Genomic DNA, 25,886 nt, shown 5'->3' on the forward strand with positions numbered 1-25,886 from the left:
ATCGGGGCGACATTTCCCGTTGATAACTGATCAAAAATCTGTGTCCTTTATGTTTGATGTTAAACATTTTGGAAAGATTAAAAATGATAAAATAATGAGATGGAGGATTGAGTTGGCATGTTACCATTTTGACATAGTTTATCGTCCGGGGAAGGATAATGTTGCTGCTGATGCACTGTCGAGGGCTTATTGTTCTGTGATTCACGGAGATACGCTTATTAATCTTCACAATGCCTTATGTCATCCTGGGGTTACGAGGATGATACACTTTGTACGCAGTAAGAACTTGCCTTTTTCAGTTGAAGACGTCAAGCGGATGACTTCATCATGTTCTATCTGTGCTCGGTGTAAACCGAATTTCTTTAAGCCTCAACGAGCTCATCTTATAAAGGCTACTTCTCCTTTTGAACGTTTGAGTGTCGATTTTAAGGGACCTCTTCCTTCAACTACTCAAAACCGATATATATTTACTGTTGTGGACGAGTTTTCAAGGTTCCCTTTTGCTTTTCCTTGTGCAGATGTATCAGCTGCTACAGTTATTAAATGTTTGACTCAACTTTTTGTCATCTTTGGGATGCCTGCGTATATCCATTCAGATCAGGGAAGTTCTTTTATGTCTTCCCAGTTGAAGGAATACCTTCAGAGTCGGGGAATTTCTACTAGTAGAACTACCCCGTATAATCCCCAGGGTAATGGACAGTGTGAACGATACAATGGGGTGATCTGGAAGGCAGTTATGTTGGCGTTGACATCCCGGAACCTTAAGAATACACAGTGGGAAATGGTGCTGCCTGATGCCCTGCATTCCATTAGATCATTGCTTTCAACGGCTACTAATGTGACCCCCCATGAAAGGCTCTTTAACTATCCGCAGAGATCTACTACGGGATATTCGGTACCTTCATGGCTTACTATGCAGGGACCTGTGTTGCTTCGACGCCATGTTAGATTGTCAAAATATGACCCCTTGGTGGAGGAGGTGGAGCTGTTGGAGGCAAATTCCCAATATGCTCATATTCGATTCCAAGATGGGAAAGAAAGTACTGTTTCAATTAAAGACTTGGCTCCTTGTGGGGGCCAGCCCTCTTCTGAGGATATTAATAATGGTCATGATTTGGATAATGTGGATGCTGTTACAGATACTACGAATATTTCCAATCCGATTGCAGATAATCATACTTCTATTAGTCAGCCTTTGATAGATGTTTATGACCGTCCCAGTTCATCTTCTGATGGGATTTCTAATCCGGAAACCGTTGAGAATCGGGATATGGATAGCCTTCCTGTTGAAGATACTTCTGTGCCTTCTGGCGTGGGAGGGCAAGGAATTTCACCAAGGTTAAGAAGGTCGACACGAACAAGATATCCGGTTGACCGATTGAAAATGGACTTTTAAATTGATAGTAATGTTTTAAAAATTGTTGAAATATTATAGTATATTGTTTTAGTTGAGAGATACTTAATACTTATGCGTAATGTTATTATTTGTTGTTGTTCATTTAGTATTGTGTTATGTAAATAGTTTTATTCTCGTGCATAGTTTAGTTGTAAATAATTAATTGTAAATTGTAAAAGTTATTAGGTTGGAGTATATTTTAAAAGGTGGGGTGAATGTGGTGATTATTCCTTGATTAGTAAAAGTATTGTGATTTGTTGTTTGTTAACTGCCTTGGGATATGTGTTGTAAGATTCGGGAGAATATATAATGGAGAATAAGGAAATGGCAGACCAATTAAACTCATACTTTGGTTCTGTATTCACAAAGGAGGACACAAATAACCTCCCAGGAATATCGGCAAACATAGGGACATAAGAACATAAGAACATAAGAAATAGGAGCAGGAGTAGGCCAATCGGCCCCTCGAGCCTGCTCCACCATTCAATAAGATCATGGCTGATCTGATCCTAACCTCAAATCTTCTATCACTCTGCATCCACCCGAACCCATGTGATCTCCCGGGAGAGGTGAAAAACCAGATAAAGACCCAATGGCCAATTTGGGAGAAAAAAATCTGGGAAATTCCTCTCCGACCCATCTAGGCGATCGAAATTCTTCCAGGAGATCACTCTGTCCCTATATTTTCTACAGTACTTACCTTCTGTAAAGGCGATCTCCACCCCAGCCAGGAACAGGAATAAAACCATCTCCTGAAATCTAACAGAATTAGAACACAGTAGGAGCAGAACAAGGCTACACGGCCCCTGGGCCCACTCCACTACCCACAGGGCCATGACCATTCCGAACCTAGACTCATGTCCAATTTCCTGCCCGCTCCCCGTAACCCTTAATTCCCTTTACTTCTAGGAAACTATCTATTTCTGTTTTAAATTTATTTAATGATGTAGCTTCCACAGCTTTCTGGGGCAGCAAATTCCACAAACCTACCACCCTCTGAGTGAAGAAGTTTCTCCTCATCTCAGTTTTGAATGAGCAGCCCCTTATTTTAAGATTATGCCCCCTAGTTCTAGTTTCACCCATCATTGGGAACATCCTCACCGCATCCACCCGATCAAGCCCCTTCACAATCTTATATGTTTCAATAAGATCGCCTCTCATTCTTCTGAACTCCAATGAGTAGAGTCCCAATCTACTCAACCTCTCCTCATATGACCACCCCCTCATCCCCGGGATTAACCGAGTGAACCTTCTTTGTACTGACTCGAGAGCAAGTATGTCTTTTCTTAAGTATGGACACCAAAACTGTATGCAGTATTCCAGGTGCGGCCTCACCAATACCTTGTACAACTGCAGCAATACCTCCCTGTTTTTATATTCCAACCCCCTAGCAATAAAAGCCAACATTCCATTGGCCTTCTTAATCACTTGCTGCACCTGCATACTAACTTTTTGAGTTTCGTGCACCAGGACCCCCAGATCCCTTTGTACTACAGTACTTTCCAGTTTCTTGCCATTAAGATAATAACTTGCTCTATGATTTTTCCTGCCAAAGTGCATAACCTCACACTTTCCAGTATTGTATTCCATCTGCCAAATCTCTGCCCACTTACTTAGCCTGTCTATGTCCCTTTGCAGGTTTTTTATGTCCTCCTCACTCACTACTTTCCCTCCCATCTTTGTATCATCTGCAAACTTTGATATGTTACACTCGGTCCCCTCCTCCAAATCGTTAATATAGATTGTAAAGAGTTGGGGACCCAGCACTGACCCCTGCGGAACACCACTAGTTACTGGTTGCCAATCTGAGAACGAACCATTTATCCCAACTCTCTGCTTTCTGTTAGAGAGCCAATCCTCCACCCATGCCAGAATATTACCCCCAATCCCGTGATTTTTTATCTTGAGCAATAATCTTTTGTGTGGCACCTTGTCAAATGCCTTTTGGAAGTCTAAATACACTACGTCCACTGGTTCCCCTTTATCCACCCTGTATGTTACTTCCTCAAAAAACTCAAGCAAATTTGTTAAACATGACTTCCCCTTCATGAAACCATGCTGAGTTTGCCCTATTAAATTATGTTTATCCAAATGTCCCGTTACTGTCTCCTTAATAATGGACTCTAACATTTTACCAACCACAGATGTTAGGCTAACAGGTCTATAGTTTCCAGCCTTCTGCCTACTACCCTTTTTAAATAAGGGTGTTACATTAGCAGTTTTCCAATCTGCCGGGACCTTTGCTGAGTCCAGTGAGTTTTGGAAAATTATTACCAATGCATCCACAATCCCTACCGCTACTTCCCTCAAGACCCTGGGATGCAAGCCATCAGGTCCAGGGGATTTATCCGCCTTGAGTCCCATTATTTTACCAAGTACCACTTCCTTAGTGATTTTAATCGTATTTAGTTCCTCCCCCCCTAGAGCCCCTTGTTTGTCCAGTGTTGGGATATTCTTAGTGTCCTCTACTGTAAAGACTGATACAAAATAATTGTTCAGTGTTTTTGCCATCTCCATGTTTCCCACCATTAATTTCCCGGTCTCATCCTCTAAGGGACCAACATTTACTTTAGCCACCCTTTTTCTTTTTATATAACTATAGAAACTTTTACTGTCTGTTTTTATATTTTTTGCTAATTTACTTTCATAATCTATCTTCCCTTTCTTAATCAATCTTTTTGTTATTTTTTGCTGTCTTTTAAAGACTTCCCAATCTTCCATCCTCCCACTAGATTTGGCTACCTTATATGCCCTTGTTTTTAGTCGGATACTATCCTTAATTACTTTGCTTAGCCACGGATGGCTATCTTTTCTTTTACACCCTTTTTTCCTCAGTGGAATATATATTTTTTGGAAGTTGTAAAATAACTCCTTAAATGTACACCACTGGTCATGTACCGTCTTACCCTTTAATCTATTTTCCCAGTCCACTCTAATTAATTCCGCTCTCATACCTTCATAGTCTCCTTTATTCAAGCTCAGCACGCTTGTTTGAGATCCAACCTTCTCACCCTCTAATTGAATATGGAACTCAACCATGTTATGGTCACTCATTCCAAGGGGATCCTTTACTAGGACATTTTTAATTAATCCTGTCTCATTACACAGGACCAAATCTAAGGTTGCTTGCCCCCTGGTCGGTTCAGTTACATACTGCTCAAGAAACCCATCCCTAATACACTCAATGAACTCTTCCTCAAGGCTGCTCTGCCCAATTTGATTTGTCCAGTTAATATGATAATTAAAATCCCCCATAATTATAGCTGTTCCCTTATTACAAGCCTCAACTATTTCCTGATTAATACTCCGTCCAACAGAGTTGCAACTGTTCGGAGGCCTATAGACTACACCCACTAGTGTTTTTTTCCCCTTATTATTCCTTACCTCCACCCAAACTGTTTCACTATCCTGCTCCTTTGACCCAATATCATTTCTCTGTATTATAGTGATTCCTTCCTTTATTAACATAGCCACCCCACCTCCTCTCCCTTCCTGCCTGTCCTTCCTGATTAATGACTAATGAGAGGGAGGAGCTGACAGAAATTAGTATCTCTAGGGATATGGTGTTGGGTAAGTTGAGGGGACTGAAGGCCGACAAATCCCCGGGGCCTGATAAACTACATCCTAGGGTACTTAAGGAGGTGGCCCTGGAGATAGCAGATGCTCTAAGGATCATCTTCCGGAACTCCATTGACTCGGGAACAGTACCCGTGGATTGGAGGGTAGCTAATGTTACCCCAATATTTAAAAAGGGGGGTAGAGAGAAAGCAGGGAATTATAGACCAGTAAGCCTTACATCGGTTGTGGGCAAAATGCTAGAGTCCATTATTAAGGATAAAATAGCGGAGCACTTGACAAATGGGGAAAGGATCGGACAGAGTCAACATGGATTTACAAAGGGTAAATCGTGTTTGACTAATCTGCTGGAATTTTTTGAGGAAGTAACTGGTAAAATAGATGGGGGAGAGCCAGTGGATGTGGTGTACCTTGACTTCCAGAAAGCCTTCGATAAGGTTCCACACAAAAGATTATCATGCAAAATTAAGGCTCATGGGATTGGGGGCAAAGTATTAACGTGGATAGAGAACTGGCTGGCGGATAGAAAACAGAGAGTTGGAATAAACGGCTCGTTTTCGGAGTGGCAGGCAGTGACCAGCGGGGTGCCGCAAGGATCTGTCCTGGGACCCCAGCTGTTCACAATATATATAAATGATCTGGATCAGGGAATTGGATGCAATATTTCCAAATTCGCTGACGACACTAAACTAGGAGGAGGGGTGGGCTCTGATGAGGATGTCAGGAGGCTACAGTGCGATTTGGACAGGTTGGGGGAATGGGCGGATACGTGGCAGATGCACTATAATGTGGATAAATGCGAGGTTATCCACTTTGGGGGTAAAAACAGGAGGGTAGATTATTATCTAAATGGCAATAGATTGGGAGATGGGGAAGTGCAGAGGGACCTGGGTGTTCTTGTGCACCAGTCACTGAAGGAGAGCATGCAGGTGCAACAGGCGATTAAGAAGGCAAATGGTATGTTGGCCTTCATATCAAGGGGGTTCGAGTATAGGAATAGGGATACCTTACTACAGCTGTACAAGGTGCTGGTGAGACCGCATCTGGAGTATTGTGTACAGTTTTGGTCGCCCCATCTGCGGAAGGATGTTCTTGCCATGGAAAGAGTGCAGCGGCGATTCAGCAGGCTGATACCTGGAATGGCGGGAATGACCTACGAGGAGAGATTGAATAGTTTGGGCTTGTACTCACTGGAGTTTAGAAGATTGAGAGGGGATCTCATCGAAACATATAAAATTATGGCAGGCCTGGACAGGCTGAATTCAGAGAGAATGTTTCCAATGGCAGGGGAGCACAGAACCAGGGGCCACAGTCTAAAAATAGCAGGCAAATCATTTAAAACAGAGATGAGGAAGAATTTCTTCACTCAAAGAGTGGTGAGCCTGTGGAATTCCCTGCCACAGAGGGCTGTGAAGGCTAAATCAATAAATATTTTCAAGAGAGAATTGGATATATTTCTGAAGGCTAAGGGGATTAAGGGTTACGGAGAAAAGGCGGGGACGGGGTACTGAACTGGTAAGATCAGCTATGATCTCAGACGAAGATCAGCCATGATCTCATTGAATGGCGGAGCAGGCTCGAAGGGCCGAATGGCCTACTCCTGTTCCTATCTCTATGTTTCTATGTTTCTATGTAATCTCATTGGTAGTTGATGATCACATGATGTGTTGTGGCTACCTTAAATTCAGTCCTTTTCTAGCTTTAGTTGGGACTGGATGTGGAAAGATATGCTGCTGATTTTAAAGTTAATAAAGCCTAGCTTTGGAAGGCCAATCTATTCTTTATTTCAGGAACAAAGAAATGGCTGACCAATTAAATACATACTTTGGTTCTGTCTTCACAAAGGAGGACACAAATAACCTCCCAGAGATGTCGGGGAACATAGGGTCTAATGAGAGGGAGGAATTGAATGAAATCAGTATTTGTAGGGAAATGGTGTTCGGGAAATTGACGGGATTGAAGGTCGATAAATCCCCAGGGCCTGATAATCTACATTCTAGGGTACTTAAGGAAGTGGCCCTAGAAATAGTAGATACATTGCTGGTCATCTTCCAAAATTCTATAGACTCTGGAACAGTTCCCATGGATTGGAGGGTAGCTAATGTAACCCCACTATTTAAAAAAGGTGGTCGAGAGAAAACGGGGAATTATAGACCGGTAAGCCTGACATCGGTAGTGGGGAAAATGCTAGAGTCCATTATATGAGATGTAATAGCAGAGCACTTGGAAAACAGTGACAGGATCAGACAAAGTCAACATGGATTTACAAAAGGTAAATCATGCTTAACTAATCTACTGGAATTTTTTGAGGATGTAACTGGTAGAATAGATAAGGGAGAACCAGTGGATGTGGTGTATTTGGACTTTCAGAAAGCTTTCGATAAGGTCCCGCATAAGAGATTAGCGTGCCAAGTTAAAGCACATGGGATTGGGGGTAAGGTACTGACTTGGATAAAGAACTGGTTGGCAGACAGGAAGCAAAGAGTTGGAATAAACGGGTCTTTTTCCGAGTGTCAGGCAGTGACTAGTGGGGTACCGCAGGGATCGGTGCTGGGACACCAGCTATTCACAATATATATTAATGATCTAGACGAGGGAACTAGATGTAATATCTCCAAGTTTGCAGACGACACAAAGCTGGGTGGGTGTGTGTGTTGTGAGGTGGATGCAGAGAAACTCCAGTACGATTTGGACAAGTTGGGTGATTGCGCAGATGCATGGCAGATGCAGTATAATGTGGATAAATGCCAGGTTATCCACTTTGGTGGCAAAAACAGGAAGACAGATTATTATCTGAATGGCAATAGATTGGGAAAAGGAGACGTGCAATGAGACCTGGGTGTCCTTGTGCACCAGTCGCTGAAGGTAAGCATGCAGGTGCAGCAGGCGGTTAAGAAGGCAAATGGTATGTTGGCCTTCATAGCGAGAGGATTCGAGTACAGGAGCAAGGATGTCTTGCTGCAGTTGTACAGGGCCTTGGTGCGACCACACCTTGAGTATTGTATGTAGTTTTGGTCACCTTATCTGAGGAAGGATGTTCTTGCCATGGAGAGAGTGCAGCGAAGATTCACCAGACTGATACCTGGGGTGGCAGGAATGATGTATTTAGAGATTGGATCGATTAGGCTTATATTCGCTAGAGTTTAGAAGAATGAGAGGGGATCTCATTGAAACTTATAAAATTCTAACAGGACTAGACAGACTAGATGCAGGAAGGATGTTCCCGATGACAGGGGAGTCCAGAACCAGGGCTCACAGTCTAAGGATAAGGGGTAAGCCATTTTGGACAGAAATGAGGAGGAATTTCTTCACCCAGAGAGTGGTGAACCTGTGGAATTCTCTAACACACAAGGCAGTTGAGGCCAATTCATTAAATATATTCAAGAAGGAGTTAGATATATTTCTTAAGGCTAAAGGAATCAAGGGATATGGGGAGAAAGCAGGGACAGGGTACTGAATTTGGATGATCAGCCATGATCTCATTAAATGGCGGAACAGGCTCGAGGGGCCGAATGGCCGACTCCTGCTCCTATCTTCTATGTTTCTGTTGAAACATACAAGATTCTGAAGGGGATTGACAGGGTAGATGCTGAGAGGTTGTTTCCCCTGGCTGGAGTGCCTAGAACTAGGGGGCATAATCTCAGGATGAGGGTGTGGTAAACCACTGTTATACCTGTCTGTATGTGTATGTGTATTCCACTAGGTACAGGTCTGGACATGCCTCGGCTGACTCCTCCCACTATTCCAGGTATATAAGTGACTACCTCCCAGTCCCTTAGTATTCTGGACGGGTCGACCACTCGAGACTAGACCTTCATTCTTTAGTTAATAAAAGCCTGGTTGTTACTCGCTTAACCTCAGTCTTTTGAGTAATTGATGGCGCATCAATTTTATTAACTAAATTTTTTACAATGGAGAAGATCCTCACACCAGCATGCCTGGACCTGGACAGTCGGGAAGCGGACGCTTCCACCAAGTTTGCTCACTGGCTCATGTGCTTCGAGGCATTCCTGACTGCCTCCACTGCGGTCGTAACGGATGCGAACAAACTGTCTGTCCTGATCGCCAAGGTGAACCACCGAGTGTACTCAGTCATCCGGGACGCGACCTCGTACACAGCCGCCCTCCAGCTCCTCAAGACCCAGTACACGCGCCCTGTGAACGAAGTTTACGCCAGGCACCTCCTGGGGAGTCGCAAGCAACAACCTGGGGAATCGACTGAGGAATACCTCCAAGCACTGCCCGTGCTTGGCTGGGCCTGTGGGTGTAAGGTGGTAACGCCCACTAAGTACACGGAGGAACTGATCCGGGATGCCTTCGTAGCGGGCCACAGGTCCAACTACACCCGACAGCGACAGCTGGAGCAGAGTGACCTCACCCTCGACAAAGCCTCCGAAATCGCACTAACGCTGGACGCAGCCTACTGGGGCATGGATGCCTACTCCCCTGCACCGTGGACGCCGCATGGAACGACAACCTGGGACACGGTAGGACAGCCCCATAGCACCGTGCCACCCCAGCCACAGCCCAACAACGGCCCAACCACCGCAGCAGTGTCCCAAAGCCAGACAGCAGTATCCCAAGGCCAGAAATGCTACTTCTGTGGCCAGGCCAAACACCCCAGAGCGCGCTGCCCGGCGAAGAATGCGACCTGCTCGGGCTGCGGGAAAAAGGGACACTACGCTAGCGTCTGCAAGGCCAAAGCCACCCCGAACGCCAGCAGCGCCGCGTGTGGGCCGTGCGAGCCGCCATCTTGGGCCCCCAACAGCGCCGCGTGTGGGCCGTGCGGGCCGCCATCTTGGGCCTCCCCAGCCATGTGCGAACCACCGCAGCAGCAGCCATCTTGGACGACTCCAACCACATGGGAATCATGGACGCCGCCATCTTGGACACCAGCCGGGACGCAGCAGGCCGCCAACCCCCCCCCCCCATCTGATACCCGCAGCGACACACCGACCCCTACGCTGGCCTCTGTTACGCTGGACCAAACGAGACCGCACCAACTAGCTCGGTCCAAAATGGACGTTAAGGTAAACGGCCATGCAATAAACTGCCTTTTTGACTCCGGGAGCACAGAGAGCTTCATCCACCCCGACACGGTGCGGCGTTGCTCTCTCCCAGTCCTGCCTGCGCACCAGCGGATTTCTATGGCCGCCGAGTCCCAGTCAGCGGACATTGGCGGCTACTGCGTGGTGACACTAGTAGTAGACGGGACTGTGTTCAATAATTTTAAACTCCTGGTCCTGCCACAACTTTGCGCTGCTGTTCTACTGGGGTTGGATTTCCAGTGCCACCTCAAAAGCGTTACGATGGCGTACGGTGGCCCCCTCCCCCCACTCACAGTCCACAGCCAGCAGCCTCCAAATTGCCCGCCGCGCACCAGATGCAACCTCTCCACACTCAGAGTCCCACCCCCCCCACTGTTTGCTAACCTCACCCCCGACTGTAAGCCCATCGCCACAAAGAGCAGGCGATACAGTGCCGGGGACAGGGTTTTCATCAAAACCGAAGTGGAGCGGCTCCTGAAGGAGGGGATTATTGAGGGCAGCTCCAGCCCCTGGCGAGCCCAGGTTGTGGTCGTTAAGACCGGCGAGAAACAACGCCTGGTCCATCCCCCCCCCACGACACCCTCGGGGACCGCTGTAACCCACTACCCATTACCACCCCCCCCCCCCACGACCCGATATCCAACCCCAGCAGCCGGCTCGCCTTGGACCGTCACCCACGAGGACTACACTCCAGTGCCCCGGACTACACGGGACGCGACGCCGGAAGCTCCACCACCCCTGCCGCCGCCACGTCGATCACAGCGGCAGACAAGACCTCCGGAGAGACTCCAATACACGAACTTTTAAATACACTTCACCCCGCCGGACTGATTTTTAAACAAGGGGTGAATGTGGTAAACCACTGTTATACCTGTCTGTATGTGTATGTGTATTCCACTAGGTACAGGTCTGGACATGCCTCGGCTGACTCCTCCCACTATTCCAGGTATATAAGTGACTACCTCCCAGTCCCTTAGTATTCTGGACGGGTCGACTACTCGAGACTAGACCTTCATTCTTTAGTTAATAAAAGCCTGGTTGTTACTCGCTTAACCTCAGTCTTTTGAGTAATTGATGGCGCATCAGAGGGGTCGGCCATTTAAGCCTGAGATGAGGAGGAATTTCTTCACTCAGAGGGTTGTGAATCTTTGGAATTCTCTGCCCCAAAGGGCTGTGAATGCTGAGTCGTTGAGTATATTGAAGGCTGAGATAGATAGATTTTTGGACTCTAGGGGAATCAAGGGATTTGGAGATTGGGCGGGAAAGTGGAGTTGAGGTCGATGATCAGCCATGATCTTATTGAATGGCGGAGCAGGCTCGAGGGGCCGTATGACCAACTCTGCTCCCCAGAACTGGTGTTAATGCACCTTAAATGGAAATCACTCTTCCTGACACCACCCCTTTAAGCCAGGTGTTCAGCTCCCTCTTCCTGTCCTCCCATATTTAGCAAGTGCCTGAGGGATGCAATAGAGTATCCATGACCAACAGATAGTGTCCAGCCTTCTAACTATTGCTCAACTGAAAACAGGGATTATAATCTCCATTGAAGACAACTAGAGTTTAACTTACCTCATGTGATAGAGCGTGGTCAACCAGGAACAGAACCCCTGCAGACACAATCACAAATCAAAATCAAGCATTCACCACTTAGAATTTAAAATCACGAATCAGAAATTATAGCAAGCAATTAGGACACTCAGTGACTCAGTAACATGCCTGGCGGCGTCACTCAAAGATTCACTAACACGCGCGGCCGGGTCACTCAGTGACTCAGTAACACGCCCGGCCGGGTCACTCAGTGAGTCAGTAACACGCCCGGCCGGGTCACTCAGTGACTCAGTAACACGCCCGGCCATGTCACTCAGTGAGTCAGTAACACGCCCGGCCGGGTCACTCAGTGAGTCAGTAACACGCCCGGCCGGGTCACTCAGTGAGTCAGTAACACGCCCGGCCGGGTCACTCAGTGACTCAGTAACACGCCCGGCCATGTCACTCAGTGAGTCAGTAACACGCCCGGCCGGGTCACTCAGTGAGTCAGTAACACGCCCGGCCGGGTCACTCAGTGACGCAGTAACATGCTCGGCCGGGTCACTCAGTGACACAGTAACACGCCCGGCTGGGTCACTCAGTGACACAGTAACACGCCCGGCCGGGTCACTCAGTGACTCAGTAACACGCCCGGCCGGGTCACTCAGTGACTCAGTAACACGCCCGGCTGGGTCACTCAGTGACTCAGTAACACGCCCGGCCGGGTCACTCAGTGACACAGTAACACGCCCGGCCGGGTCACTCAGTGACTCAGTAACACGCCCGGCTGGGTCACTCAGTGACACAGTAACACGCCCGGCCGGGTCACTCAGTGACTCAGTAACACGCCCGGCCGGGTCACTCAGTGACTCAGTAACACGCCCGGCTGGGTCACTCAGTGACTCAGTAACACGCCCGGCCGGGTCACTCAGTGACACAGTGTAGTAACCTGGGAGGTTATGAATAACCTGATCCACCAGGTGGTGCTGTGGCAATTGGTCTCCTGAGTTAAGTCTGTCTGTACTGGTTGTACTCTTTGTTTTTGCTGCCTCATGGCAGAAGCTTTTATGTGCAAGTGTTGATTAAACCATGTTACGGAGTTAACCTGTGTCCATCTCCATCTATGGCCTCCTCAAGATACCACATATGGCGACGAGAATAAAGGACGGAAAAGTTTTGGTGGATCAGTCATAGTTATGGAGTATTTGGAAGAGGTGCTCGGGTTGGTTAGCAAACTAGTCGGAAAAGCACGAGGCTAGGCCGCGGGAGTCGAAGCGGAGTTTGATTTTTTGTGCTGAAGTGACTGGACTCCAAGGATGGCAGGAACGCTAGGCTCCGTGGCACCTTTTGACAGCAAGTCGCAGTCTTGGGAGGAGTATTGTGAAATACTGAGCCATTTCTTTATGGCAAACGAGGTGGACAGTGCTGAAAAGAAAAGGGCCATTTTACTGAGTTGTGTGGGAGCGCAAACCTATACACGGATGAGGAATCTGCTGAGCCCGGAGCGGCCAGGAGAAAAATCTTTTGACGAGTTAGTGAGTCTACTAAAGAATCATTTCAATCCGAAACCTAGTGAAATAGTACAGAGATGGAAATTCAATTCGAGGATTAGGAGGCCGGAAGAAAGCGTTACTGAGTATGTGGAGGAGCTTCGGAAGCTCGCACAGGACTGTAATTTTGGAAATACGCTCACAGTCATGTTAAGGGACAGACTAGTATGCGGAGTTAACGACGACAGTATACAGCAAAGGTTGCTGTCAGAAGAAGGATTAACGTTTGAGACGGCACTTAAAAAAGCACAAGCCATGGAGACGGCTAACAAGGACATTAAGGACTTAAACAGTATGAGCAAGGAGAAATGGAGTAAACCAGTGGGAGGAGCTGTTTTCAAGATGGAAGCTGGCGCGAAAAGTCCACCAGTCGGAGTTGGGGATTGCTACCGATGTGGCAGGACGAGCCATTATGCAAAGGACTGCAGGTTTGCAAAGGCAAAGTGCCACAATTGTGGAAAAATAGGGCACTTAAAGAAAGTCTGTAAAAGGGCAGTGAGTGAGAGAAGCAGTGCTAAAGGAGCAAAGCATGCTAAAGGGGGGAGGGAGAAGTACACAAAGCGGGCAAATTACATACAAGAGGAGGAAGAGTCTAGTGAGTCGGTTTTCACTATATACATTATAGACACTTCAAGGCCCAATGTACCCCCTCTCACTCAGTATTTGATAGTGAACGGAGGTCAAGTAAAGTTTGAGATTGACACCGGATGTAGTGTAACCATAATGTCGCAGACTGAGTACGCCAAGCTATGGGGGGAAGCAAAAGTACCAGAGCTAGGTACATGCCCCATTAATCTCAAAACCTACACAGGACAGAAGGTGGACATTTTGGGGGTGGCCGAAGTACAAGTGGAACACAAAGGAGTCACCAAAGAGCTTATGGTGGTAGTGGTAGCAGGGCCAGGGCCAAACCTGTTAGGGCAAGGGTGGATCAGTGAGTTGAGTGTGGACTGGCAGGCAATGAATAAAATGGAGGACAGTACAGAGGCACTGCAAGAAGTGCTGATGAATCATGAGTTAGTGTTCAAGGACGAACTGGGCACCTTATGGGGAGCCACAGCCACGATTCATGTAGCCAGTGATGCCACGCCTCGTTTCTTTAAACCAAGGTCGGTACCTTTTGCAATGAAAACCAAGGTTGAGGCGGAACTAGATCGCCTGCTAAAGGACAAAGTAATAGAACCAGTGAAATTTTCAGACTGGGCAGCACCAATAGTCCCGGTATTGAAGCCCGACGGTAACGTAAGGGTGTGTGGTGACTATAAGTTAACAGTGAACAGAGTATCATCACTGGAACAGTACCCCATTCTGAGAATGGAGGACATGTTAACATCGCTCGCTGGGGGAGAAAGATTCAGCAAACTGGACATGAGTCATGCGTATCAGCAGATATTGCTAGATGAAGAATCAAAAAAGTTTGTCACGGTGAACACGCACAAGGGGCTGTTCACGTATGCCAGGTTATCATTTGGTGTCAGTTCTAGCCCAGCAATATTCCAACGGACTATGGAGGGCATTCTGCAGGGCATTCCAAAGGTGGCCGTGTACTTAGATGATATTCTGCTAACAGGAAGTGACGATCAGGATCACGTAAAAACACTGGACAAAGTGCTACAGCGGCTGGAAGAGGCGGGGCTACGCCTGAAACAGAGTAAGTGTAGTTTCATGGAGAAGGAAGTTACATTCCTGGGACATTGGGTGGATGCCACAGGCCTCCATCCATTACCAGGGAAAGTGCGGGCAGTGCAGGATGCACCTGCACCCACCTCAGTGACCGAACTGAAAGCCTATCTAGGGCTCCTGAATTATTATAACCGGTTTCTTCCAAACTTATCGATGCTGCTGGCACCCCTGCACAAACTGCTGAGAAAGGAGGAGCCATGGCGTTGGGGGCCAGAGCAAGCAAAAGCGTTTCAGCAGTCAAAGGAGCTACTTCAGTCCAGCAGGGTGTTAGTGCATTACGACGAGAAGAAGGAGCTGATAATGTCCTGCAACGCATCACCCTATGGAGTGGGGGCAGTGTTGGCCCACCGCATGCCAGATGGTGCGGAAAGGCCCATCGGGTTTGTTTCACGCACGCTCACAGCTGCGGAAAAGAACTATTCACAGCTTGATAAAGAGGGGTTAGCCATTATATTTGGAGTAAAGAAATTCCATAAGTACATATATGGGAGGAAGTTTGTAATCAGTACTGACCACAAGCCTCTTATTAGCTTACTGAATGAGATGAAAGCGGTGCCTCAAATGGCATCACAGAGAATAATGAGATGGGCAGTAATACTAAGAGCCTATGAATATGTGATCACGTACAGAGCCGGCAAGGAAAACGGGAACGCTGATGCTCTCAGCCGCCTGCCCCTCTCAAAATCTCCTCGCAGTACTTCCCCTGAGGAGCACGTCCTGATGCTGGATCAGGAGATCAGTCCCCTGATGACTTCAGCGCAAATCCAGGGCTGGACAGCCAAGGACCCCGTTCTGTCAAGGGTCCGTGAGTATGTGTTGAAAGGCTGGCCAGATCACCATGAGGGGCCGGAGTTCGCGCCGTACAGACAGAGACACAGCACGAGCTCAGTGTCCAAGATGGATGTGTGCTATGGGGAGCACGCATCATAGTCCCAGAGCGGGGATGCTCTACTTTGATGGAACAGTTGCATCAATCGCACCCAGGAATGACTAGAATGAAAGGACTGGCTAGGAGCTACCTGTGGTGGCCTAACTTGGATGCTGAAATTGAGTCAAAGGTAAAGTCATGCACTATATGTCAGGAACAGAGGAAAGCACCTGCCGGGGCACCACTCCATCCCTGGGAGTGGCCCAGCAAACCCTGGAGGAGAATTCACATAGACTATGCGGGACCTTTTATGGGCAAAATGTTTTGGTGCTGGTAGACGCTCACTCAAAGTGGATCGATGTTTATCCAGTGAGCTCTGCAACGACTGATGCCACACTGGATTGTCTCAGGAACAGCTTCAGCACGCATGGTATTCCAGAAATGATTGTATCCGACAATGCACAGTGTTTTGTTAGTGAAGGGAGCAAAGATTTCATGGTAAGGAATGGAATCACACATGTCACCTCGGCTCCATATCACCCAGCCTCAAATGGGTTAGCCGAGCGAGCCGTGCAGACTTTTAAAGAGCTCATGAGGAAGAGCTCAGGTGACACCCTGGAGACCAAGCTCAATAGAGCCTTGTTTAGTTATCGTATAACACTCCAAGCTACCATGGGGCTTTCTCCGGCTGAGTTGATGATGGGGAGAAAGTTGCGGTGCACGATCTCAAAAGCAAGGCTGAGACAAAACAAACAAGCCAAAAAGCGTACCATGACAAACATACTAAAGCTCGCCATTTCGCCATAGGGGACTCTGTGTACACCCGGAACTTCGGCTATGGATCTAAATGGATACCAGGGCTAATCCAGGACATTACAGGACCTGTGTCGTACTCCGTGTTACTAGGGGATGGTCGAGGGGTTTGTCGGCATGTCGATCAGCTTTTCAGCCGGCAGCAGGGGGAAAAGCCTCAGAGGGAACAAAGGGCAGTAGAGGAGGCTGTTCCAGGACCCAGCACGGCTTATAAGGTGCCAGTGGACACTGGTACTGCCAGGCCACAGCGGGACAGAGTAAAACCAACATCAGAGACTACTCCAATCTCAAGTGCGAGTGAATCTGAGAATCCACCACAAGTGGAATTAAGATGTTCACAAAGGATTCGCAAGCAACCAGAAAGACTTATACAAACCTGTTAAATTAGTCAGGGGTTAACCATGGTTAGAGCATACTGGTTAATTAAAACGTAGTACCTAGTAAGGGTTATTGTTTAAGAATTGCATATGGCAATCTTAAGGGGGAAGGAGTGTAGTAACCTGGGAGGTTATGAGTAACCTGATCCACCAGGTGGTGCTGTGGCAATTGGTCTCCTGAGTTAAGTCTGTCTGTACTGGTTGTACTCTTTGTTTTTGCTGCCTCATGGCAGAAGCTGTTATGTGCAAGTGTTGATTAAACCATGTTACGGAGTTAACCTGTGTCCGTCTCCATCTATGGCCACCTCAAGATACCACACACAGTAACACGCCCGGCTGGGTCACTCAGAGACTCAGTAACACGCCCGGCCGGGTCACTCAGTGACTCAGTAACACGCCCGGCCGGGTCACTCAGTGACTCAGTAACACGCCCGGCCGGGTCACAGTGACTCAGTAACACGCCCGGCCGGGTCACTCAGTGACTCAGTAACACGCCCGGCCGGGTCACTCAGTGACTCAGTAACACGCCCGGCCGGGTCACAGTGACTCAGTAACACACCCGGCCGGGTCACTCAGTGACTCAGTAAGACTGAGCATTTGGACAAATATAAGTAGATCAGAAAGAGCCAGCAAGGATTTGTAAAGGGTGGGTCATGTGTAACAAACTAAGCTGAATATTTTTTGGGGAAGTAACTAAAGCAGTAGACAGGGGAATGTCTATGGATGTAGTTTATATGGACTTCCAGAAGACGTTCGATAAGGTGACCGTTAGCAAAAACGCGAGCACACGGAATTGGAGGAAACCGGTTGACACTGGTGCAGGCTCAGCGGTTCACTTACCACATCTTTATGCTCTAGCTCAGTAGGACTGGTTTCAGATGGAGATTTCTCCTTTTCAGTCGGCTCCCCATAAAACAGAGAGGTGAGGCTACAGAAAGTAAAGAAGAGCTTTAAACACAATAGCAGGCATCCACACTCCCAGAGGCACTAAGACTCGCAGAGAGAGAGAGAGAGAGAGAGAGAGACACCCAGAGAGAGATAGAGAGACACCCAGAGAGAGAGACACCCAGAGAGAGATAGACAGAGAGAGAGAGAGAGACAGCCAGAGAGAGAGAGACAGCCAGAGAGAGATAGACAGAGAGAGAGAGAGAGAGAGAGAGAGAGACAGCCAGAGCGAGATAGACAGAGACAGGCAGAGAGAGAGAGAGACAGCCAGAGAGAGATAGACAGCCAGAGAGAGAGAGAGAGAGAGAGAGAGAGCCAAAGAGAGAGAGACAGCCAGAGAGAGATAGACAGAGAGAGAGAGAGAGAGATTGGGAGAGAGAGCAGAGCCCGAGCAGCAACCAGAGCACGGAGCCTGAAGCCGGAGAAAGGCCTGAGGAACCGGGCCGAACGAGGCACCGGAGAGAAGGAGAGCGAGCAGCAACAGGAGTAGACCCAGACCGGGAGGAGCGGCCCGAGCCAGTCAAAGAGGCGAGTGGAGAGGTAGGGGTGCCGGATCGGGTCGGGCCTGGAGAGCGAGCAAGCCCGAGGCCTGAAACCCGAGAAACTCCGGGGTCGGAGAAACTCGGACAAACACCGGGGCCGGGACAGCACAGCCGAGCCGAGAGGCTGGGGCCAGGGCAGAAGCCCGGAGAGAGCGTTGGGAGCTGAGAGTTGAGAGCGCGAAATTTGAATGAAGGGAAACGGCTGAAAGGAGAAAAGGAGCAAAGAGAGGTAACTGCACCTAGAGAGAGAGAGACGGAGCGAGAGAGCGTGAGAGAGAGAGAGGAGAGGAAACACCAGCTGGAGAGAAAAAGCCGGAGAAATAAGTTTTACCTAACTCTACCTAAGTTTCATTTTAGTTAAAGTTAGTTCGGAAAAAGTTTAATTTTATTTAAATTTAGCTCGAAAAAAAAAAAAAAAAACCTGAAAAAAGAACAACAAACCCGCGAGGAAAAGGAATAGAAACCCGAGAGAAACGATAAACTACCCGAACCAAGAGCCTGTGAGAAAAAGAGAAAGATAAACCTTTAAGAGCAGCTATATCAAAGATGAACCCCTGAAAAACTCCCAATTTTGGACCTAAAAGTGGGCTAAGGTGGAACACGACACAAAAAAGAGAAAAAAAAAAGTTATCTATCTGAGACAAAAAACAAACGACTACAATGAGCAGGGAAATGATATATCCTGAGCAATGCACAAAAAATAAAGCAAAGGAAAAATACAAGTACACAACACTAAAAAATAACCCAGAAATCCTCTACGTTGACTATACCACACACAAAGGGACTAAGCTGAAGAACAACCTCATATTCTACACCGAATACGTCACCTCCTGGAAGGAGACTTTACAAAAACACTACACATACGTCTCCAGTGAAGGTATTGGCAGTGGAGGCAGACTGAAAATATGTAAAGATGGAAACCTAGATAAAGATGACCCCCTGCTAACCATAAGCTACTACAACAAAAATAGAAAGATCATGATACAGGGGAATGTGGAAAATCTGGACACCTTCGAAAAGGAATTCCCCCAGTTGAAAACTAAGGCAGACACAAAGAGGACCAATGGACAGGAAGCAAAAGAGAGTCGAACAGAGGATGATGAGAGCCAAGTGGAGGAAGAAGAAGAGAGACCAGCAGAGGAAAACACCTCCCTGTACATCTCCACCCCCCCCACACCTCTCAACGAAAACAAAATGATGAAAGAGAATCTGGCCAAACTAGAACTTGATTTCAACGAATACAGAGAAACACTGGCCAAGAATTTGAAGGAGGAATTCAAACAGCTAAAAACGGAATACGAGTCCACCATCCACAAGATGAGAAAGACCATAGAGGAGCAAAGAAATGAGATCAAAGAACTCCGTACTCAACAAAACAAAACGAAGGAGACCGTAGAAAGGCTCAGCAGGCAACACAAACCTCTTAAGGTCCAAAAACCTGAGGACACAAAAACAACACACACAAAGACACAGAACCCGCCGGATGCCACCCCACACGAAGACACACCGAAAGCCACAAACCCCGCTCCAACCAGCCCTCAGTCGAGTCATGCCCAGACTACTGCTACCCAGTCCTCACACACAGGAACACAAAAACCGACAGATACCCCCCCAAACGATGACACACCGAAAGCCCCAAACCCCGCTCCTGCCACACAACATATCCCAGAAACCCAGCCAACAACCAGCCACCAGGCGAGCCCTACCCAGACTACTGTTACCCAGTCTGAAAAACCAGCCCCTCAGGCGGTCCTGCTGACCGACTCCAACGGAAAGTTTCTGGACCCCCAGAGGCTGTTCCCAGACCATCAAGTCCTGAAAAAATGGTGCAGCAACACAGGCCAAGCAATGAAGATCCTGAACAAAGAATCCCTTGGAAGCCCCAAATGGATTGTGATCCACACAGGCACGAACGACCTACGCACCCTACAGGAAGGCACGGCTTGGGCGGTGAGCAGGATGGCAGAAAAGGCCAGCAGGGAATTCCCCGAGGCGCGGATCGTGATCTCCACACTACTGCCCAGAAAGGACACCCCAGCCTATATAATCCACAACACCAACAGGGAGATCGACACGAGATGTTCTGTCCTCCCCAACGTCTCCCTGGCCCATCATCCAAACATCAACACAAGGGACCTCTATGACGAAATACATCTACTCAAACAGCGGATGTGGGTCTTCGCAAGAAACCTCATAAACACTGCCAAAAGACGCAGCCCTCCCACCCCCTCTACCATTGGGAGCCCAAACAGGACCACCAATGTCCCCCACCCCCCTTTACAAAACCAACAACAGAACCGTGCTTTTATACCTGACCCAAGACCTCCCTCTAGACCACAGACTGTAGACCAAGAACTGAGAAAGATCATGACGATGCTGAACAGCCTGATAGAAAGCCGGAGAAATTATTAATATTGTTATTTATCATTATCATTATTGTTATCTTATCAGTATTATTACTATTATTAGATAGATATATGTGCATGCCTCATGAAATTTATACTAAATCATCATTTAGCATTATAGAAAATAGTGTTTCCACACTCATCCCACAAAATAGGTCCATTTTATTTCGTTTTATTGAACTATATAAATGCGTTCTTTCCACATAAGCTGCTGGAATATCCAGGGCCTCCGCTCCTCAACTTTTGGGATGAAGAGTACAGACCCTGAATTCCTAAAAGCTATAAAAGACATTGATATAATTGTGTTAACAGAAACATGGTGCCAAAAGGACATGCCGACCCACTGTCCTCCAATGTACCATGAAATCACTGTGCCCTCAGTAAAGAACACTAAAACACGCAAGGGCAGAACCTCCGGGGGAATATTGGTGTGGTATAAGGGAGAACTGGACAAACACATCTCACCGGTAAAACAGGGGAAATCACACGTATGGCTAAAACTAGATAAAAATATAGGAATAGCAAAAAAAGATGTTTACTTATGTGCGATCTACATACCTCCAATAGATTCGCCATATTTCGAAGAGGAGTTATTTGATACTCTCCACATGGAAATCAGCCATTTCCAGGCCCAAGGAAAGGTGATAATATGTGGGGACCTAAATGCAAGGACCGGTTGTGAACCTGACTTCATAGACCCACAGGGAAACAACCATGTGTTTGGCCAGACCCCTTTAGATGTCACACCAGCCATCGCAAATCGGAACAACCTTGATCGTGAAATAAATAAAAGCGGTAGGGAGGTAGTGCAACTCTGCCGAGCCTTAGGCCTGTACATAGTTAATGGTAGGTTCAGAGGGGACTCCCAAGGGAGACTCACATACTCCTCAACTCTTGGGTCTAGTGTGGTGGACTATACAATCACTGACCTGGACCCCTGCGATATCAACGCATTCACTGTCAGGCAGCAATCCCCCCTCTCAGACCATAACCAAATAAATGTGTACCTTAAACTTTCTGCCCAAACTACAGACACAAAAAAGGAACACAGTAAGCTACATAAAATAAACCAGACATACAGATGGGCCCCAGACAGTGGAGATAAATTCATCACAGCACTAAATTCACCTGATCTCACAAGTAAAATTTCAAAATTTAAAGAAAATCTATATGAGATCACCAGAGATGGTGTAAACACGGCCATAGAGGATATAAATATGATCTTCCATGAGGCAGCTGTAAAAGCCGACCTCGTGAAACAGAAGAGGAAGCGTCACAAAAGACAAAATAAAAATATGAAATGGTTTGACCACGAATGCAAAAATGCCAGAAAAGACCTGAGAAAAATATCAAACCAAAAGCATCGGCAACCAAACAATCCGGACCTACGTACTAGATACAATGAAACCCTCAAAAGATATAAACACACCATTAGGAACAAAACACAAAACTATACCCACAAAATACTCGAAGAAATTGAAAACTCCACCAATCCAAAACAATTCTGGGAAATGTGGAATAACCTGAGTACAACACAATTGCAAGCATTACCAATCCAAGATGGCGACATCTGGAGAACACATTTTGAAAACCTCTACAAAGACATCCCAATAAACAAAACAAACCCAAGTCAACATCAGGTCACAGAAAAACTCCACACATTAGAAGCAACAATTAAAGACAACCAAAACCCTCTAGACTCCCCAATCACATGGAAAGAACTGGCCACAAAAACAAAATCTCTCCACCTAAAGAAAGCCTGTGGCCCAGACAACATCAAAAATGAAATGCTAAAGTTCAGCAATATGGAGATGCAGGGTGCGATACTCAAACTATTCAACATCATATTACGCTCAGGCTGTTTTCCCGATATCTGGTGCCAAGGACTAATCTCCCCCATATATAAAAGTGGAAACAAATCAGACCCAAATAACTACCGCGGCATCTGTGTCAACAGTTGTCTAGGGAAGTTATTCTGCAGTATTCTAAATAGTAGATTACTTGATTTTCTTAACAAACATAATATCCTCAGAAAAAACCAAATAGGCTTTCTTCCAAAACACCGCACCGCCGACCATATCTATACCCTTCACACCCTCATTGAAAAACATAAACACCAAACAAAAAATGGGAAAATATTCGCCTGTTTCATCGACTTCAAGAAAGCCTTTGACTCTATATGGCACGAAGGGCTCTATTATAAACTTCTTCAGTGTGGAATAGGGGGCAAAGTCTATGACCTTATTAAATCAATGTATCTGAAAAACAAATGCGGGGTCAAAATTGGAGACAAACGCACCGATTTCTTCACCCAGAGAAGAGGCGTCCGGCAGGGCTGCAATTTGAGCCCGACCCTGTTCAACATATACATAAATGAATTAGCAGACATGCTGGAGCAAAGCGAGTCACCAGGTCTCCGTCTCCTGGATGGAGAAGTGAAGTCCCTGTTCTATGCGGACGACCTGGTTCTGCTGTCTCCCACAGAACAGGGATTACAGCAACAACTAGACCTACTCGACAAATACTGCCAAAATTGGGCTCTAACAGTAAATCTAAAGAAAACCAACATCATGATTTTTCAGAAAAGACCCAGATGTCAGGAAAACAAATACCAGTTTACCCTCAGTGATACCACTATAGGACACACTATGAGCTACACCTACCTTGGTCTAACTATTACAGCATCAGGGAGCTTCAGCATAGCAGTGAATGCACTAAAAGAAAAAGCACGAAGAGCCCTATATGCAATAAAAAGAAAATTCTACAACATCCAAATCCCAATCAAAATCTGGCTCAAAATATTTGACAGCATAATCCTGCCCATTGCACTGTACGGTAGTGAAGTATGGGGCCCGCTAAATCACCAAAGCTACACTAAATGGGAAAAACACACAATAGAAGCCCTACATGCAGAATTCTGCCGAAGCATCCTTCGCACCCAAAGAAAAACGCCAACAAATGCATGCAGAGCCGAACTAGGCAGATACCCACTGATAATAAACATCCAAAAACGAGCACTAAACTTCCTAAATCACCTCAAATCTAGCTCCCCAGACACCCTTCATTTCAAAGCCTTTCAGACCCAAGAGCTAAACCCAGAAAAGAGTCCCCTGAGTCAGCTGCTACTGAAACTAAGTACTCAGCCGGACCCTGACCAGCCCCAGACCAACACAGCCGTCCAAACACCAATCCGAGTGAACCAAATCATTAAAAAATGCAAAGAAACCTACCTGGAACATTGGAACAAAATAACCGAAAGCCAAAGCAGATTAGAATGTTACCGGGCCCTAAAAAGAGAATATAAACTGGCAGACTACCTCACGACCATCAGAGACACAAAACAGAGACAGACCCTCACCAGGTACAGACTAAGCGACCACCAACTGGAAATTGAAAAAGGCAGATACAAGAAATCCTGGCAGCCTAGAGAGAATAGAATATGCGATCAATGTCTGGCTGGCGAGGTTGAAACAGAAATGCATTTCCTCCTAAAATGCGAGAAATTCAACACATCAAGAAACATATTATTCAACAAGCTAAGCCAAACAACCCCAGATTTCAAGGAATTGGACGATCTGTCAAAATTGAGATTAGTCCTAGGAGAAGGAGACAGACCATACCTTGGGGCCAAATATGTAACAACATGTCACAACCTGAGGACTGTTTAAAATTAAGACTGTTTAAAATTAATATTGAACGTACCAAATGAAGTAGAAAGACTGTTTAAAATTAATATTGTTTAAAAGTAATATTGTATGTACCCAACAAATGTCAAATCGATTGACACCTACAGAATGTTGGAAAACTGTACCTTTTTGCTATGTAAGCTTTGGCAATATGGTTCTCTGTAAACTTTCATGCCAATAAAGCATTTGAACTGAACTGAACTGAGAGAGACAGCCAGAGCGAGATAGACAGAGACAGGCAGAGAGAGAGAGAGACAGCCAGGGAGAGACAGCCAGAGAGAGAGAGAGAGAGAGAGAGAGAGAGCCAGAGAGAGAGAGACAGCCAGGGAGAGAGACAGCCAGAGAGAGAGACCGAGAGAGAGACACCCAGAGAGAGAGAGAGATAGAGAGTCATAGAGTTATGGGGGAGAAATTCGCTATCGCCCCATGTGGGGCGCCATTATCGGCCGGGTGCAAAGTTTAGCGCCTGCCGCAAATTATCGCCTCCGATTGCAGCCTTGGCCTCTATCGCCCCCTGGAGGTGATTGGAGCGCTAAATCAGGCGCTACACACCTGTCTTAAGGCACAAAGGCCAAGGAGCGAAGCGCTAACTCAGAGCGCTGGCAAATCTCAGGTGATGTCAGTTAGCGATGGAACACAGACACACTGGCACCGGCCAGTTCTTAAAGGGGAGGGTCATTGCAGCCTTGAATCTCGGCCTCGACAGACCTCAAACTCAAAGCTGCTGCAAAGAACTATGGAGAGGGCCAGAGAACGAGCTCAGCGCTTCAGCAACCAGGCCTTGATGGCTCTGGTTGGCGCAATGGAACGCCGAAGATCAATACTGTACCCAGAGAGTGGCAGGAGGCCACTGCCCCGTGACTATAGAAGAGTGTGGATAGAGGTGGCTCAGCATAGCTCCTCCAGGAGCATGGTGCCCAGAACCCATACACAATGTTGGAAAAAGTTCAATGACCTCACTCGGGTGGTCAGGGTGAGTGGCTGCTTTTCAATACCTCTACATCCCTCCATTTCAACCTCACTCTATGGCCAGAGGGTCTTAAAAGCCCCAATGCCCAACACTCATCCAACACCTATGGCCATCTCATAAAACACACACGCACATTCCACACCTTGCATACATTAAGGGCTATTCAACTATGGGAGGCACATCAGGCAAGACCATGGCTGTACATTTACTCAGACGCCGTCCTTTTTCTTGCAGGCCCAAGCTATCTCACAACAGGCGCCAGCAGCAATGGACGGGTGGAGGGCCAGCTGACCTACACACCCTCAGCGATCTGGAGGCGCTCGTCCACAGGATCGTCGCAAGCCAGGTGATAGGTCCCGTGGCCGCTGGAGAGGTCGACCCCCTTCGGGACAGCAATGGTAAGTTCATCAGCTTTCTCTAATCTCTCATTCCACTTGCCCCTCACAACACCAGCCTTTTACACTTTCAATCCAACTTACTAACTGTCTCCAGTCCTTGAT

The 25,886-nt window shown here is 47.0% G+C and overlaps 1 protein-coding gene across 1 annotated transcript in view; it reads right to left on the reverse strand.

Annotated features, from left to right (window-relative positions):
• The window catches only part of tmem63c (transmembrane protein 63C), a 346,423-nt gene that overhangs the window by 230,913 nt on the left and 89,624 nt on the right, over positions 1–25,886 (reverse strand). Inside the window, exons 4-5 of the mRNA XM_086004159.1 lie at positions 17,679–17,766; positions 11,590–11,627 (exon numbers count right to left, since the gene is read on the reverse strand). Of these exons, the coding sequence (XP_085860285.1) occupies positions 11,590–11,627; positions 17,679–17,766 (126 nt within the window). The remainder of the gene's footprint in view (positions 1–11,589; positions 11,628–17,678; positions 17,767–25,886) is intronic.

This window comes from Somniosus microcephalus, chromosome 12, assembly GCF_052327205.1.
Source record: "Somniosus microcephalus isolate GS21.2 chromosome 12, FLI_Smic_1.0, whole genome shotgun sequence".
NCBI lineage: Eukaryota > Metazoa > Chordata > Chondrichthyes > Squaliformes > Somniosidae > Somniosus > Somniosus microcephalus.